The 18,940-nt window shown below is 38.7% G+C and overlaps 1 protein-coding gene across 50 annotated transcripts in view; it reads right to left on the bottom strand.

Annotated features, from left to right (window-relative positions):
• Window positions 1–1,617: 1,617 nt before the first annotated feature.
• The window catches only part of Nrxn1 (neurexin 1), a 1,146,022-nt gene continuing 1,128,699 nt past the window's right edge, over window positions 1,618–18,940 (bottom strand). For 49 of the 50 annotated variants that reach the window (XM_063262405.1, XM_063262407.1, XM_063262423.1 and 46 more), the window contains one exon: window positions 1,618–4,956. In XM_063262405.1, coding sequence (XP_063118475.1) covers window positions 4,649–4,956 — 308 coding nt within the window. In that variant the 3' untranslated portion in view covers window positions 1,618–4,648. The remainder of the gene's footprint in view (window positions 4,957–18,940) is intronic. The other variant, NM_021767.3, reaches the window with a different exon arrangement.

Genomic DNA, 18,940 nt, shown 5'->3' with positions numbered 1-18,940 from the left:
TGTTTCAGTGGTTCCTTTTTTTTTTGCGGAGTTTCAGTCTTTTGAAAACGTTATAGGCCTAATCTATATATTTCTTTTTCCCAGTAGTATAACCATCTATGTTATATATGCATATAATTAGAAATATATTTTTATATGCACATGTGTTTTGGAACCCTTGATGCCTATAATTGAATTTCATAGGTTCCCCACAGTTTAAGAATCCAAGAGTTCTTGGTTTATGTCCTAATTAGCTTTCACTGTAATTTTGACACAACTAGTATTATTTGGAAAGAGTATCAATAAGCAATTATCTAGATTTGGTTGGACCATGGCCTTATCTATAGGGCACTGGGATTGTCTTGATTGTTCACTGATATAGGATGACTTAGCCCATTGTAGGGGACACTATTCCCTAGGCAGAAAATCATGAGCAGTGTGTAAGAGAAAACAGGCTAACAGAAAATAAGCAAATAAAAATATGTACACGTGTCTATTTCTTGTTGCTCCTGTTGGTAGATTTCATGTGACGAGCTACTAGACTTCCTTGCTTTGACTTCTCCTCAGTGGTGGACCGTAACCTGGATGGAAACCTGAAATATGCCCTTTTTCCTCTTAACTTTCTTTGTGAAGCTATTTTACCACATCAATTCAAATGCATGTAGAATCAGAATGTACTGATTATAGTATTTATACCACTTTGAAATTCCCTACATTTTTAAAGGAAGCCAAATGACATAGTCTTTAATTTAAACATTAAGGAAATATGGGTTGTTTCTCCGCTACATGCCAAACTTGTAGATTAATATTAAAAAAAGAAATAATTCAAAGCTTTTTAACAATATATTAATAACTATCCAAGTATGTGGCATTAACATTGAAACTCACTGCTATGAAAACGGAAGAAAATGTCTCATGATTTTACTACCAGAAAGTTGTTTCAAAAGATCCAAGGTCTTAAAATAATTACCAGCTGTTCGATGGAAAGTCAGTGGTGGGCCATACGGTTACCACAACAAAGCTCTGCTTTATGAAAACTGAGCATAACCTTTGTATAGAAACTGCATGTCTGCTTATATGCATGTCAGGATTTGGAAAAGGTTTGTTGCCTTTTTTTCATTTTGCATGTTGTTCAAATAACAATCTCATCAAATGTTTCTGTTTTCTTAAGGCCTTAATTTCTATGAGATGCAATTTTAGTTATCATCTTCTGTGTGTGTTTACTTGTACTGGACATATTAGTTCATATTACCATTACAATTCTGTATTATTCTTAGTACAGGTGAGAGGGAGGGAGTAGGGAAATCATAGCTAATGAGACATTCTTTAGTTAATTACAAGTGTATTTAACTTTGATTCCATTGCAACTTACAGAGTGTATTTATGACATCGGTATATATGAATCAGTATATGAATCAGTATGATTCCCTGCTAGTTCTGCAATTTTCCATGAGAGCTACCTGCATCTTAAGTGTATGAGCAGAGGGATGGACTGAGTAGGAAACACCAAAAGGGGTGTGAAATCATCTTTTCCTGTGTGTCTGGGGATAAGATTACCTTTCAAATGCAGTCTTTCTGACTGCTATATTCAGTGGCAAAATGGTGTCACCTGTAATTTTTAAAGTCAATAAACCACAGTTGTATTAAGAAATATTTTATTAACAAAACAGTAAATTCCACTTGCTTAGCATTTTCAATAATGGATAAATTGGCCTTGCAACAGAAAAACAAAACAAAACAAACCCCTTAGATATCCAGTCACGCGAAGCACTAGAAGGGTGTGATTGAAGTGACCTTTCCTTGATTTCTTAGGGATGTACCACCTCACACATTATTGTAGTCATCGTTTTTGTTTTTAAAGGCAACACATTACATGGATTAAAAAAGAAGCATACTCAATCAGAAAAGTTACAATCAAGAAATGTAGTCAGTTTGTGCCAGGTAGTGTGAAAACTTCTGTGAGTTGCAGGTGACACACGGAACCTGACCTCTTTAGTATAAAGATAATTGGGTTGGATTCAAGTCTTTTTCCTTCAAAAATTCAGCGTCCTCTCTTTTCCTTCTGCATTCAGGGGGGAAAACCTGCTACGTATTTTGTAGGTCAGTAAAATTAGATATATATTTTACCAGTACTATCAGTTTCTATCTATGTGTAAAATTTTGAAACTCTTTCTGGGAAGAAACACTGAAATCAGTTACAAACAGTAAGCCTCCCAGATAGACCATTTAGAAAGTTACAATTCAATTTATTTTTCCACCATCTTTTAGAATCCGTTCAGATGAAATTAGTTTGTGTTAAATAGATACAATGGAACATATATATATATGTAAATTGGTGGTTTTATGTTCCTTTTTATTACTCTGGCTTTCCCTGAGTAAGGCTGAATGAGAGGGGTAGGGAAAAGACTTGTGAGATCTTTTAACCTGCAAAATTAAGAATATATGAAGATATGAAACAGAAGAAATGGGTATTGAATTTTAACTCGGTGTCATCTATTTTTGGGGTGATGAAGAGCCTTTCAGACGTCTTACACAATTTCTTGGCAGCTGTACTTCTTTGAAATTACATGTACTTCTAGGATAGTGTTATGTCTGAAATCCAGGCCACCTCTTGGCATGTGTTTTATCAACTAAAGTACCACAAAAGATGTTTTGCATTTTTTTGCCTTGCTGATTAAAGCTGGTTATAATGGTATCTTTCTCTTTTATGAAACCTAGTGTCATTCTTTTAGATGTTTATGTCGTGCGATCAGTTTTTACAGAGGCATCACCCTGCAACCTCAGAATTATTTTCTCACATTGAAAATTTATTGCTGTGAACACCATTGAAATAATATGCAAAACAAGTGTGTAACCTACACTTCACCACTACACAGTGTATGTTAAACTAAAACTATGTTTAAGTATATAGATGTAAAACCAGAAAAGTTAAAATTTAGTCAATAGTCAACAAATATAGAATGATTTTAATGGGTAGTAATACAGAATCAAAAGTTACTGAGAATACTTTTTTAGTTGAGAAAATGCTTACTTTCCATAAAGCTTAATCATACACACCATGTTCAGAGAATATATATAATTTTATGGGAAAACATTTTCCATTGCAGCAGACAGAGTTCACCAACATTGTCTATGTAATGCCTGTAGAGTGATGCATATTTATGCAGCCATGTATGGTGATGCTTATCTTTCACTTAAAAACTGGGCTCCATTTTACTAGGGACTAAGAACTCAAGGTTTCCTCGAATAAGGATCTCAATGAAGCAAATCACCCATTTCTTATAATACCTTGGCACAACTGTCTTCCTTCACACTTTCAATTTATCAGTATTTGTGTGTTTTGGTGTCCCATCACATCTGATGGCTGCCTGTGTGTGTATTTGTGTGTGTGTGTGTGTGTGTGTGTGTGTGTGTGTGTGTGAATGTTAAACACATATAGAAATATGAATATTTTGGAAAGAGAAAGGTTTATATGATACTTAGGTATATGTTTCACCTTCTAATTCACACCTTTCATACAGATACTAAAACTTAATAATGCAACAGAATGAAGGCTATATATGTAGGAAAGGAAGTAGCTGAGTCTTTTTATATACATTCATACATATCTTTCTTAGAATAAACACTACACTGTAATTTTGTTTAAAAAAGTAAGTAATTGTGGCAATTTATAATGGTGGCAAAAAAATCTGTCTGAAATAATTGTTGCTCCGATGTCGTAAAACTCCCTATACTTAGCAACACTTATAACACTAAATTTACCAAAAATGGCTGAACAGCAGAGATATAGTTTGCATTTTCTATACAACAGGCTATAAAACGTCACTTATCACAGTCCAGAAAGCACACAGAGATGGGTTTATATAAACATGTAATAACATAGTAAGCGTGCATGAAAATTTCCCAATGATTGCATCTATGCTCTCTCATTTTTGCTTTGAAATTTTAGTGTGAAAATGTGCCTTATGTTTCACATTTTTGAAAATAAGGCCTCCATACTTTTTTTTAAATTATTATTCCCTCACAAACAGAAAGGGGCTTTTAAATGCGTTCCTGCATAAGTCTTCAAAAAAGGCCAGCACTTTGTCTCAAATGCAAGTTCCAACCCCTGCTCCAGTCGCACCGCACCGGCTGACCAACTCCTCATAATTGCAGATGGTCCCACAGGAAGACTCTTCTCTGGCACTCCCACTGACTGGCTCCTCAGGAAAGCGCTAGCACTTTGGCTGAATCCAGGGTCATAGGTAGCTTCTTTGTGTGTGTTGTGTTTTGTGTTGGTTTGTGTTGTGCCTCGATGTAATACTCCTTTGCTTTATGAATGCGTGCGGTCCTCACCGTCTTTTAGAATGTTCCAGCAACATAAAGACAGGCAGAGTAAATGAAAACACTGCGGATGTTAGGGAATTGTATTGGCCCCTGTTTTTGTTTTTGTTTTAGTATTTTTTCCTTCCTTTCTTCTCTCTTTCCTTTTTTTTGTGTATGTTTTTTTTTTGAGAAACAAGAGCATGACATACTTGTTTGTTTTTTTTTAAAAAGAGTTTTCCCTCCTGATCGCATTCCCTGTCTTCTTTTGTATGTGCTTCATAAAAAGGAAAGTAAATAAGTTTATATTATGTCTCAGATAAAATGAAGACTATTTCTATACAAGTGTCCTTTTCGAATCTTGAGATCAGACATAATACTCCTTATCCTTGTTCTTCTTGTTTTTGTTGGCGCTTTTCGCACTGCTGGGCTGCTTCTCCTTGACCACAGCCCCATTGGACTGTGCTGAGTTACTGATGTAGTTTCGACTCTCATCCACGTGATATGAGCCTTCATCCCGGTTTCTGTACTTGTACATGGCATAGAGGAGGATGAGGATGCACAGAGCTGCTGCTGCGACAATCCCCACCACCATGCCAGTGGTACTGCTAGACTCCCGGATCACCTCTGCCGAGCCTGGGTATGGTTCGCGGCCGCCCACTCGGGTGGGGTTGGCTGTAGGAAACAGGATGAGAACAAAGTGATTATTCAGTTTCCTGGATGCCAGCAAACATACTAACTTAAGTATCTATTTTAGGGCCTGATGGAACAACGTCGGCTCTTTAGAGAAAGCGTTACAACACTAAATAGAGCTCTTCCTCTCATGGCCACTACATTGTAGGGACTCTATCCACGTTTAGAGGGAGATGATATTGCCATCTACGTTTCCATCCTTCTCACAGATGAATTTAGTTAACACCACAGTTCCAGAGAGTTTTATAGGACCATTTTCATATCAGGTAAGACATCAGAAACCCAACATCAGATAGTCATGTAGAAGGAAGTTAATGAAGCTTCTGGATACCCAGTGCTAACTCTGGACTCATGAGGACTGATAAACAAGGAACAACGTGAGAATTCATCCCACTTTGTGATAAACATCGTACCAAACAATGAAATAATCCAAACATTTCTGAATAGTCCAGTTGAATGTTTCTTAAATTTTAGTTGTGTGTGTGTGTGTGTGTGTGTGTGTGTGTGTGTGTGTGTGTGTGCATGTGGTTATGGTAGACGCCAGAAGCATTAGATCCCATGGATTTGGGGTTACAGAGAATGGTAAAACAGTTTATCAGAGTGCTAGGAACCAAACCCAGATCCTTTGCGATATAGAACAAGTACATGTTCTAGCCCTGTGCCTGTGTCTAGCCCTCAGTGCCTGCATTATAAAGTATAATTGTAGATACATGATTGTAAATAAAGACAGAACTCCTTTCCTTTACTGTTGAAAATCCACTTGTCTAGTAAGGGTACATGTGTTTATCCACTGGCAGTGAGCTAGTGATCCTCACGTTAACTTTGTATGGTGATACACGCCTGCAATAAATACCAGCATTTTGCAGCTTTGGAGAAGAATGTAGGGATGTAACCTTTCAATGTTTAAACTACCTTCTAGGTTGGTTTTGGGACAAATTTCATAATGTATCTAATGATAATAAAAGAGGCAATAGTAGAACTCTCCCCTGGTGTGTCAGCTACAAAACCCTCACCCGAACTTCTCTAAGAGGAAAAGTCCTCCCTTGGGTACAAGTGTAGGATATATGATGTCTGCTCCAAGGCCTACGAGGACACTGAGGCTGCCTGCAGAACAGAAAGAAACTCCTAGGATGTGGTAATAAGAATATGAGAACTGTGGGCGGCTTTGTGCTTTCTCCAAAGCATGGAAGCCAATGCCTGTCTGTCCTCGACCCTGAACCGTTTCTCTGTAGCCTTTTACTTCTTGTTTCTTTTCTTTGATTCTCCATTGTTTACCTTACCCCACACAGAGACAACTAAAAGATTACTTCTCTGTTGTAGAGGGTTAAGAATACCATAACTTCCAAAAGTGTGCACACTGCTGTTAAGCAACCTCAAGATTCCAAAAATATATTGAACATATTTCTCTACATACATATTTGAGTGTGCGTGTTTCTACATTGGTGCCTCTTAATTACTCAGAGACGTTTACTAATGCATGAAGCGCTGCTTTGAAAACCCACATTGCAGGCGGGAAAGAGTTCTTCATAGATAAAGACACACAGCTAAGTCTAACGACCTATGTTCAATCCCCAGATAACACCTGATAGAAGGGAAGAACTTGCCTCACAAGTTGTCCTCAGACCTCCATAAAGTCACTGTCACATATATGAGCTGACATACATACATACACACACACGTAAAATGCAATAAAAACTTTAAAAAGAAAAACTACATTTTCAAACGTCACTAAGATTTCTTCTGCATAAATATAGGGCTTTTGCTGTTAGTTTCTTTTCCTTCATCAAATAATGCCTCATCAATATAGTTGCTTATAAAACCATGGCTTTCTGTCTCAAAGCAGCAAGGAGCTCGGCTCTGTGACTACAGAACGGAGCAGGGGAAAGCCTTCTGTGACGATTGTGTCAGTGTTTTACAGAAGGCCTTGTAATGGTGTCGACAAAGCCTCCGAGTTGTTTCTGTGGCCAAGGTGGAGGGAAACAAAGACTATAATCCACACTATTTAATTACAGGAAGTGAATTTCTCCTCGAAAGCCTTCTGTAGTAAGTCTGTCAGTACCAGGCAAACCAAAGGCAGCACTTTCTCTTTAAACACAGTCCTCTTTGCCAAAGTGTGCCAATTAGCTCAGCTGCAAAATGACAACTTTCAGTGTGAGCCTCTGGCAGTGTTCTTTTATCCTGGTGTCTCGAGAGCTGAAAAGGTAATTGTATTTAAATGTTACCTGAATCATTTTATTCCTGTACCTGATGAAGGAATGCTGAAACACGTTTTCACAATAACCTTTCTTTTTCGGGAGGAAATGAAAGGATAATGAGCTAGAATCCTAATCATTTAGCTTATTATATTACAACTTTGGGGCTTTAAACGTATTCAAGGTTTAAATTCAATATGCTAACAATGGGTGTGTGTGTGCACAATTAGGAACTGGTGTTAGATGTTTTTAATGCTGGAATATTAATCTCATTTTTCTCATGTGTATCTGATACGGCTCTGGAACACCTATGCAAGCAGAGCTCACTCTAGAAGGAGATCGCAAGACACAAGCAAACTCTGAATTCTGCCCTATAAGCATTTGATAAGCATCTCCTGTTTAAGAAATGTACTTTCCCATTCTGCAACACCAGCCAAAATGCTTAAGTCACATGAGGGCCACAAATAACTCTGCCTATCCCACTTTAAGAGATTTTAAATACCATAAATCTTAAAATAACACAAAAAACACTCCCCAGAAAACTACAATCAAAAACCAATGAAAAGTACCTTTTCATCCCTTTTATTAACATTAAAAAATTAACAACTATTAAAATAGGTATTGCTATAAAGCTGCTTAGACTACACAGTTGTTTCCATGTCTGCTTGGTTAAACAATAGTTACTTCTCTTTATGTCTCAAACCTTTCTTAAGGCTACGTGATATATCCATTAACTTTTGTAATATTGTCAAAATAAATTATGTATTAATGAGAAATCTCTCCCTGATGAATGCACAATAACAGACTAACTAACTTGAAATACGTTTATTAATTAAAATATAGCCACTAATGTTGTATTGTGATGGTCACTGAAAAAATCTCTGAGTACGCTTCATATTAATTTGAATGTAGAAAATGTCTGAATGATACTGAGCTAAATTCCCTGTTATATAATTCCAAATCCTATATATTCTAAAATACATTGACTACAAGGGTAGCTATATATTAACCACATAAGAGAGCCAATCTAAGAAAAATGCCTTAATCAGAGGAATGTAGAATTAATCCATATATTTCATGGGTTGAAGGATTTTGCATTTTCACACTTCATAATAAACACAAAAGTGGCTATAATGACGAGAAATGATTTTTTGAGCCCCTGTAAAAGCTGTATGAATGAACTTTGTTTTATCCATTCTCCTTCTCTCTGTCACAACACATGACAGAAATATATGTTTTTAAAAAAACAAATCAAAACTGGGCAGTATTGTCACCAGCCTCTGATTCCAGCACTCAGGAGGGAGGCAGAGGCACACACATCTCTGGGGAAGCCATGTCTACACAGAGAAACCCTGTTTCCAAAGTCAAGTAGTAGTAGTAATAGTAGTAGTAGTAGTAGTAGTAGTAGTAGTAGTAGTAGTAGCAGCAGCAGCAGCAGCAGCAGCAGTAATAATAGTAACAATAATAGTAATAATAATAATAATAGGAGGAGGAGGAGGAAAGAAGAAGGGATAATCACACACAAATATGAACTCCAATAAGAAGATACATGTAGATTGTTAGAGCTGGTTCTTCACCCTGAGCCTTAGAGCACACAAGGTCTATCTATGTCAGGGGTAAATTCCATGGGACTCATGGTGGTCACAAAAGGAGCCAAGAAGTAGATATTGATGAGTGACTAGAAATGGAAATGCACTAAACTTCAATGGTTAAATATATTTCGCTTTAAAGCGAGGTAACTGTCAAGGAGGGGCATGAGTAGGCAAGTCTCCAAAGTCACATATGATCTGACTCATAGCATTAAGCAAACTCATGAACTACACAGATGTATGAAAACATAATTCCAACATATTATATCTAGCAAACTTCCTCATGCCTTAGCTACTTCCTCTACTCTGTAGAAAAGCATGTGGAATTACATCATTATCTCACAGAATCCGCTTCCTCTACATGAGGTGAGAGAGTATGCCAATTTTGACAGTAACACAAAGGCACTGGATTCGGGTTGGCAATTTAATACAAATGACTGTGAGGCTGTCAGTGGCACTGACAAGAACAGAACCCTTTAACAGGGCCAGATCCTCCCCATCAGCTATTTCATATTTTCTTCTCAAATCCATAGGAATAACCAACTTATCAACCAACCGGACATCCCAGGGCTCCCAGGGACTAAATTTCTAACCAAAGAGTAAACATGGAGGGACCCATGGCTCCAGCCACATATGTAGCAGAGGACAGCATTATCCGGCATCAATGGGAGGATGAGATCTTGGTTCTGTGAAGGCTTGTTTCCCCAGTGTAGGGGAAAGCCAGCACAGTGAGGTGAGAGTGGGTGGGTGAGAGGTGAGCAACCTCATAGAAGCAGGGGGACAGGAGGGGTAGTTCTGTGGAGAGGTGGTTCAGGAGGGGTAGCCAGGAAAGGGGATAACATTTGAAATGTAAATACATTGAATATCCAAGAGAAAAGAATAAAAAGCTGGAAAAGAGAAGCTTCTTCTATGAGGATAGAACCTGTACTAAATTATAAGGATAAGTTTTCCCTTAATACTTCATCACTGTTTAATACTTCATCACTATCTACATCTACATCTATATCTATATATATGATATGTGATATATATATATGTATATATGACATTCTCAAAGAATAAATAAATAAAAAACACTCTATCCTAGAAGATTCAGTGATAGTGTATAAGCCATTATTCTGTTGATCCTGAGGCCCTGGAGTTTTACACAATAGACTCAAATCAATAAAATGAATAAAATAAATAAGATAAAATAAAATAAAATAAAACTGATCTCTTTTTTTTTTTCAAAAGAGAAATGATATGCAAGATCCCAGTCCACAAGATTTTTAGTCTGGGGTTTCTTTGGTAGTGGACAGGGCCACTTTATATTTCCAATAATAAGTTTGCCAAGGCAGTGACATGCAGTCACATGCTCTGTTTGTCACCCAAACTGCCATTTTTATGAATGTATTTTGTACACTTGAACAAGCAGTTTGCCCACTGTATTCTTATTATATTTATGTTGTTTCCAGAATTCTCTTTCGGGATAAGAGTGTAGTTTCCAGGCTAATTTTCTTTCACCAATATACACAACTAGTGTATAGTTTCATCATCAAGCATGACCCTGTCACATCCACGATAAAGCATGTGCCTTTTTATAGAGTAACGACAGTGAACATTCAGCATTCCAGCTTTAAGAAAGACCACTAAGAAATCGCCAGTCCTAAGGAATAATAAAGAGTAAAGCATGCCAATGATAAAACATGGAATGTCAACTATATATTTTGGAGGTGGGATAGCATATACAGAATCCCAAAAGCCTGCACGATTCTACATGTCTCATTTTGGTAAGTAGAGTTATTATCCTGCAATGATCCTTTTAAAAAAAGTTGGCAAGATATATAGATTGGATTTTTTTGTAAAGAATCTTTTAGTAGTCCTGGTTTTATCATAGATCTAACTTAAAGTAATTACATTCACATTTCTATCTCTACCCATTTAGGAAAATCACCTCTCTAAAATAACCTCACTGGAACAGATCTCCACACTGTGTTTTAGATAGATATGGATGGTATTATAATTTGAGGCAGGCCTTGAAAATGGTTTCAGATTTATGGGGAAGATTTGACTTTTCCCACACCCAGTTACGTTAATACTGTGAAAAGAAAATTGGAACTGTAGGCTCCTGGGGTGCTTACCAATTGAGATTAGTACATTTTTCTCTCCTGTGTCTAACATCAACAAAAGGGGGCTATTATTTTTCTCATTTTTGTCTTTCATTATACTATAGGCCAACATAAGCCGTCGTGATGGTATCAGTCTGAAGAAGAGAGACCTAGGCACCACATTTGCAGGAGGAATGGTACAGTGGTGCACACAGTATGTTTGAATTTCAACCTCTTCTGGGTTTTATGAGAAATGATGGCTGTTCTGCATCTCAAATCCCTATAGTTTGTCTGCCCACCAGGACCCACTATGTCTTAAGTCTTCTGCAGCTCATGACTCATGCGTGAATAGGAAGAAAGGGGATACAGGATGGCTTTCGAGCTTCCTCAGTAAGCTAGAGATTCAGGGAGAATGAGGGACCAAGACAACACTGTAATCTGATTGGCTATGGAATGTCTGATTTTTTTTCTCTGCTCCATTCCAAATTGTCAAATCTCATGTTTAAAGGAAGGTGTAGGGGCCACAATTCTGAGATCAAGAGGATTATTATCTTCTTTTGCAAGCTAGGGTTTATATGAATGAGGATGCTAAACACAGAGACTATTATGGTACCCGCTGCCAAGGTAGGGTGGCTGCCTCAGTTGGCTTCTCATGAGAAGGACAGACCACTGAAAGACTGTATCTTTTATGGCGTTTCTTTCGTGTAAGAGGAATACACACAAAACATCCCTTTCCTGTCTTATGTAGGGGAGACCATAGGATCAAGCCGTTTTTCAGGCTGCTGTATTTATAAACCCTATGTTCATAGTTTCAACCATCTGCACTCTTATAGAAACTTCATATGGCAATTAAATACATTTAACTGTATAAAACACTTGAAAGCATCATGGTGTACATGAACATACAGGAAAATCTAGCTTCTCTTGATCCTTGCTGGCTTCCTCACAGCTGCCTACTCAACCTTGCCATTTATTTATTTATTCACTGAGGCAGGTGTAGCCATAGCATTATTGCTCTTTCCAATTCCGTACATGGAAAAGAAAGTTCTACTTCTCTGTTGACCACAGCTCTTTTTCATTCTTTCTGCATAAATACTATGTATCTATCCTTCATGAAGTGTGCTCTAAGACTCGCCTCCACCCTCCTCTAGGTGCAATTATATAGTATTCTGGAGTTGAGTTTCAAGGACAGTTTGGGATAGCATATAACTAAGCTTCTTGGATGCATCCCTTTATATACCTTTATAGGTGAGTAGATATACTACCAAAAATTTAAGTCATGTATAACAAAACCAGGAGAATTGTGGTAGAAAACAAATCTATAGGTGCTATACAGGAATGTGACTGTGGATTCTGGGTCATAAAAAAGAGTAGGGGAACATTCCTTTAATTTCAGGAACTGGAAAGCCTGAAGGCAGATGTCTGGTTTTTGGTGCCTGGCTGCAGCCGTATAACAAATTTTAGACCATTCACAGTGATAGCATGTCTCAAAAGGGAAGGAAAAACAAAACAAAACAAAAGCAAGCCAGCAAACAGAGAACAAAATGAAAAAAGCCAGAGTAGTCTCCTAAAGAGAAGCAACGCTGGGGTTAGAGACATGGTTCAGTGGCTAAGAGCACAGGAACAAATCCGCTCTTGTAGCTCACAGTTGCCCCCAGCCACACGGCTCTGGAGGATTCGACGTCCCCCACTGGCATCTGATGAACCTGCACTCTTGTGTGCATACCCCACGCCATCGCGGAAGCACAAGGTCACATAATTGAATATGTGATTTTGAAGCAGTAACAGCACAGGTGGAATCATCTGCAGGAAGGAAAGACTTTGCTCTGTGGGAAACAAACTGACCAGGGTGGCCGCAGGACCGTGAACTTGGGAAAGTGAGCAGCTGTCTGAATGTGAACTAAAGCTTATCACAGTAGGCAGCAGAGCCATAAGTATAAAGCACGACATGTGTGACATCACTAACAAGGTAACACTGCAAGAGAAAAGAGAGGAGACATGATATCTGTGGAACCTATGAAAAACGGGAGTCGATACCTCTAAAACACAAAGGAACGTGCACGGAAGGATGAGAAACCAACGAGCCTTTAGAGGGATAGCTAGAATACACAGTAATGGGTTGAGGAGTTCAGTAGTACAGCCAATGACTTCCAACGCTTACAGGACGGAGTCCAGGAACGCTTAGGAAATTCAAAGAAATGAACAGTCTCAATCATGTACCATTCATTATGTTGCAGACTCTGTAGCATGTTGAAATTTTAATGAAATGTTGCATTTCTATGCGACCTCACCCCACTTCAGACTAGTTTATATGTTCTTTGGTAAATGTTTTCTGCTACTCTATTTATTAGCATTTTCTCTACTTCCCAACTTGTACTTGAGATGGAACACACCTGCTGAATGGTTTTCTCACAGATTATGGGAAGGGATTGCTGCAAGCTGGTCAGTGTTTAGGAGTGAAGGATGGTAAATGTGACCATTAAAAACTGTGAAAGTTTTTATTTCAGACTTTGAGAAATGGAGTTAAGCAAGTGGGCAAAGCATTGACATTGTAGATTCCCATATTCTTCTGAGAGAATCTCAGTATGAATTGTATATATGTCTATGTATGAGTCTGTGTGCTTGTATATGTGTGTGAATCTGTGTGTGTGTGTGTGTGTGTGTGTGAGAGAGAGAGAGAGAGAGAGAGAGAGAGAGAGAGAGAGAGTCTGTGAGTGAATGTGTGCTCGTGTGTAGGTGGGTTTGTGTATTTGTGTGTGTTTGTGTGTGTGTGTGTGTGTGTGAGTATGTGTGTGAGTCCGTGTGAAATGTGTTTATGTGTGTCACTGTGTGTGTGTGTGTGTGTGTGTGTGTGTGAGTATGTTTGCATACATGGAGACTCTGACTAACCTGGAACTCACTCAGTAGCTCAAACTGCACTTGAAGTAATGATCCTTTGCCTCAAGCTCCTGAGAACTGGTATTACAGCACTGAGTGCTTCTGAACACAGCATATACACTTGTAAGATGGGTCTGTGGATAATAGGCTTGGCATGCATGAACCGTGTACCAGGAAAGAACTAAGTACACAGTTGTCCTTTGACCTCTGTGTGTGCTGTGTGTGCTGTGGCATACATATGTCCACACATGCACCCACATTCAATAATAAGAAAGCTTTCTTATTATTATGTATACTTTTCCCGCTATCCATCTAGAACCAAACTACCTAGTATGAAAGTGGACAGTTGGAAGAGCTGGGGTCAATCTTCATTCACACGAACATCACACTGCGTTGTTTATACTTCCTCTTGTTTATGCTTCAAAGTTGATTACGTTAGCATGTCCACTTAACCATTTAGAGCCACGGCATGTGACATGTGGGGGGTTGTGACTAAGTAGTTGGTAGCACACTGTGAGTAGTGCTTATCCAGGCGGCCGGGCAATTGTGGAAGCTTTCAGAGTTCTTCTCAGACCTGTTGCTGCTGGGATGGGAGTGGTAAGCAGGTGGTATTGGACTAACTGTCCTAAACGTAGAGCACATAGCACATGGTAGCCGAGCACAGCAGTCCAAGGTGCCTGGAGTGTTTACATATGATTTTCACCAAGATGGGTGACATTTCAAAAGTACAAAGTGACAGAACCAAGCTATTACGATATAGACAATACTTTTTATTTCTGATTTCTTCTTTACTTCTTCATAGCAAAATGATCTCTCTTCCTACAACACCCAGAAGTCCATGGACTTAGAAATAATTATCACATGCAAAAAGCAAAGGATCCTGCAAATCCCAAGGCCTGGAGCCACGAATGTACGAAGGACCAGGTCATAGGTCGACATAGGGTGCCATGATCACAGATAGAGTGCAGGGAACTGTGGACGCGAGCACATGCGCTTGGTTGTGTGGATACTGTGACACTTCTCCCTGCTCCCTGATAGAATATGACAGCTGACATTTCATTTTACATGATTTTTATAAGTAGGGAATTTCAAAAAACCTCCGTGGACTATTTGCCCAAACCTCAGATGTACTTTACATAAATATGCAGTAACAGCAAAAGCCTCTTATCTTCCCCTCAGTAGCATCCGTGGTAGATGTTTCTAATGCTACTTAATCATTAGCGGATGCTTGATGCTGCTCCAATCATACTTGATTCACTGTAAAACCCGAACTTATTTTCCTATTTTACTAAGCAAACAACTTTTGCCTTTCCTAGTTATTGCTAACGAGGCCCTCTGCTGTGATCTCTGTACATATTATCGGATTTATTTCCCACATGCCAGAGCTCTGCGGCTATGGGCGTTAAAGGAAAGGAAATGGTTTCAAACAGCTTAGGTAATTTAGGCTTGCTAAGCCTGAGGTCTGTGACTATTACACTTTCTTCTGTCTAATGCATCTACACACATGATTGCAGAGTAATCTGTTGTCATTTTGTACTTGAGCAGTTCTTACACATAGCAGCAGGCACCTGCCCTAAGCAGCTGCGTGCTGCTGTCTCCCCTCGTCACATCTTCTCCTTGAGTGGTCTACCTGTCCTTTGCTGCTGGAGTTTTGCATGACCAATGAATGGTTCACATAGAGATTACTGGATTAAGTATTAATTTCTAGTCTGAAACATGTGCTCAACCTAACATTGCTGGGCCACACATTAGCCTTGGCCAATTCTATGTTTCTTCCTGAGAAGATGATGGTGACCCTTGAATCGCATAGCACCAAGGGGCACTATGAGATTCGGAGCAGGCAAGATAGGAAGTGGCCAACTGCTGCTCACTGAGTGAAGGTCTTTATAAAAGCACGATAGCCTAATTATTTTCTCCATGTCTTTCTTACAAAAGGTGCTTCTCCAGCAGTTGTCCCAACAACTGGACAAGTTGTTGTAGACAGCACTGTCCATGGTTTGCTTGGCTGTAGCTGTGATGATCAGAGACATTTTCTCTGTGGAGGCTGTTGGTTGTGAGCCCTGCCCCTCTGTGAATTGAGGCTTTATGAAGTTAGGTGGCAAAATGGCCACCTATTTTGGGGCTGTGTTGTTTCAAACTAGTTACTGTAGCACTCCGTGTGGGGCATGAGTTTGATTAACTGAGAAACATCCTATCTTTAATAGATCAGCATTCCTTGGCCATTATTACTGGAGTGAATTACCCCATCTTTCTTTCTTTTTTTTAAAGATTTATTTATTATATATAAGTACACTGTAGCTGTCTTCAGACACACCAGAAGGGGACATCAGATCCCATTACAGATGGTTGTGAGCCACCATGTGGTTGCTGGGATTTGAACTCAGAACCTCTGGAAGAGCAGTCAGTGCTCTTAACCACTAAGCCGTCTCTCCAGCCCTACCCCATCTTTCGTATTTTTATTTTGATAGCCTGTATGTTTAGATATTCAGAAAACAATTATTTATGACTTTTCTTTGTTTATCTCATGGGACCTACTTTCTTGGAAGTAAGAACTCTTTTGATTAGGATTAAGAATTTCTTTTTAAAACTTTCCCCTCTCTTTTCTCTCCTGATCCAAAAGTCCATGATATAATCTGAGTGAAATCCAGGGAGAGTATCTCTTGTGAGTGCACATAGAGTCTGAAGTGTCCCGCTTCCTGCCTAGGGTGTCTATAGAGCAATCTTTGAAGCCACAGGCTTCCTGGGTACTAGAATAGAGTGCAGGTCTCCGGATTTAGACCTGGATGTATTCACCTTTGGGACATAGGTGGCATCTCTATATATTCCAGTCATAGAGCTATTGGCTCAATTTTCTTTTATTGGGAAATTCGCATATTCCTGTTTGGTTAAAGTGTAATAGCCAAGGTGAAAAATTAGATACCACATGCAATGTATCACTGAGGGGCCTACCAGGACTAGGGTGGGAACATATGTCAGACAAGGAATCCATTACAGTGGCAGAAGTTGAATCTTGGGTGGGTGGAGGTGATCAGTAAGGTGTACTGTATCTGAATGTTATTAGGAAGAAAAAGCAGGAAAGATTAGTCACTGTCTGTCTCAAAGCTTTTTAGGGCAAAACCCTAGAAATTTTTTATTCCTCATAATGTGCACATTTTCCCCATTGCAGCAGAACTATTAAGCTGAGGTACAGAACTTGTCTTACTGAGTTGTAGTGGTTCCTAAGCAAGAGCTGGATAATGGCGAACTTTAGAAGTGCTTTATAAAAATATCTTGCTAGATACTAAAGTACCCGCTGCTAACGTTTCTTTTATGTTGGGAAAGTAGATTTATTTTGATTGATTATATGATTTACTCCTTTTGCTATTGTTTTTGCTTATTTGATTATTTTGATCAATTTTTTATGTACTGCTTATTTGCTGGTTCTAACAACAGCAATTTTCTGTCAATGCTTACCTTTACCAGACTACAGTGAGCCCTTCACAGTCTTACTGTTATAATGGACCATACTGAATATCATCCATGCCATTTTGCAGGTCCTAAGAGTCAGGTGCACAGGCTCAGTGACTGCTTTTGATTGCACATCCAGTGGAAGAACTTAGATCTGAACTCAGATACCCAGATTTTCCAGGTTCACTCAATGAAACAAAAGCTTCCAAAACTTCCAGATACACACAATTCATATTTGTCTTTCTTGTTTAAAAAATGTCTATTATTATTTTTTAATGTGCTTCATTGTTGTGCTGGTATTTTCAATACATTTTTTAACCTGGACAATTGAGCAAAGCCTTTCTTGTTTTGTTATCACTCCCAGGCTTGTATCACAGCGTGTGACTGATCTAATAATGGTGACAGTGACCTCATTAACGTGTCAGTGTGTAGGGAGGAGACCTGTGAGCTGATGCCAAAGGTAACATTTGCTGCTCTTAGGAGCAGATGAGCTGTTGACAAGAAAGCATACTGCTCGTCATGGAGGCAGCACGCCCTGTGGAGCAGAAGTCAGAATATGCCGGCTTACCCCTCAGAACATCTGAGGACATGGAATTAATAAAGTACCAAGAAACTCCACAGGAAACAAACCTCGTTATCAAAATAGGGACTCGACAAATTACCATAGAACACAGCTTCTTTCTTTTAGGGATTTAGATTTTTAGGAGAGACAGACTCAGACTATATTTTTCTGAATACATTATACTTCCCCTTTCATGGTTGGTAAGCTTTTAGAGTATGGCGATGCATGGCATTTTCTCCTTCCAAAGCACAAGATGCATGCTATACTTCAGGAAGACTTTGTGGCAATTTAACATTTTTAAATGAAGTGATATAAAAGAAGTTATTGATGTTTTTATGCTGGACATATATATGGTGCTTAAAAACTTATTCTGGGGCCCTTAGTGAACATATATTTTTGTTTAGTTAGTCACCGTATTGGTGTATATATATATATATACATATATATATGTATATATATATGTATAGATAGATATGTATATATATGTATAGATAGATATAGATATAGAATTTTCAAGTGTAAGCAAAGTTAATGCTAGTGTATCTGGTAATTATACAAGCAGCTAATCATGTGTTGGTTGACAGTTTTTATATGTTTCTTGACAATGTCTCCTGTAACCCCTGTCAGCTTGAGTTTACCCTGCAGTTGAAGTTTACCTGGACTGTCTGCTCAGGCAGAAATCTAACACTTACCTGTTACAATAATTTGAAATAAGGTTTCCTTGCTGTTTAACTTCCTTTAATATAAATTTCTTTCCAACATACTAGTTTAGAAAAGGGGGGATGGAAAGGGGCAGGGGTCAGCTTAGAGGTAGTATAGTTGCCAAAAGTAAGAGAGGGGGCTGCAGACTGTGCCCAGACCAGGGAAGTGAGAGAGAGGTGGGTAGACAGTGAAGGGAATGCAGAAAGAAAAGAGGGAAAGAAGGAAAAAGGGAAAGAGATTAATATACATATACATATACATATATTCTTTTCTTCTACGGTGACCATATTCCATTTAGATTTACCCTAGTATGCTGGAGAATTAAATTTATATATAGTAAAAACAGAAAAGTCATCCAAACAAAAAAACAGTCGTAAGCCAGGATACTGAATGCTAGTAATACATTCATTCATCAGTGCCAACCTGAGCTACCCACCCTGCATGATGCCAGGACCTCCACACTGACTGGGCCTTGTTACTCAGGAGATGCTCTCATGTTCCTGAAAATGG

The sequence above is a fragment of the Rattus norvegicus genome, chromosome 6, assembly GCF_036323735.1.
Source record: "Rattus norvegicus strain BN/NHsdMcwi chromosome 6, GRCr8, whole genome shotgun sequence".
Taxonomy (NCBI): Eukaryota; Metazoa; Chordata; class Mammalia; order Rodentia; family Muridae; genus Rattus; species Rattus norvegicus.
The sequence above is the reverse complement of the archived record's forward strand: the minus strand, read 5'-3'. Positions and strand labels throughout refer to the sequence as shown.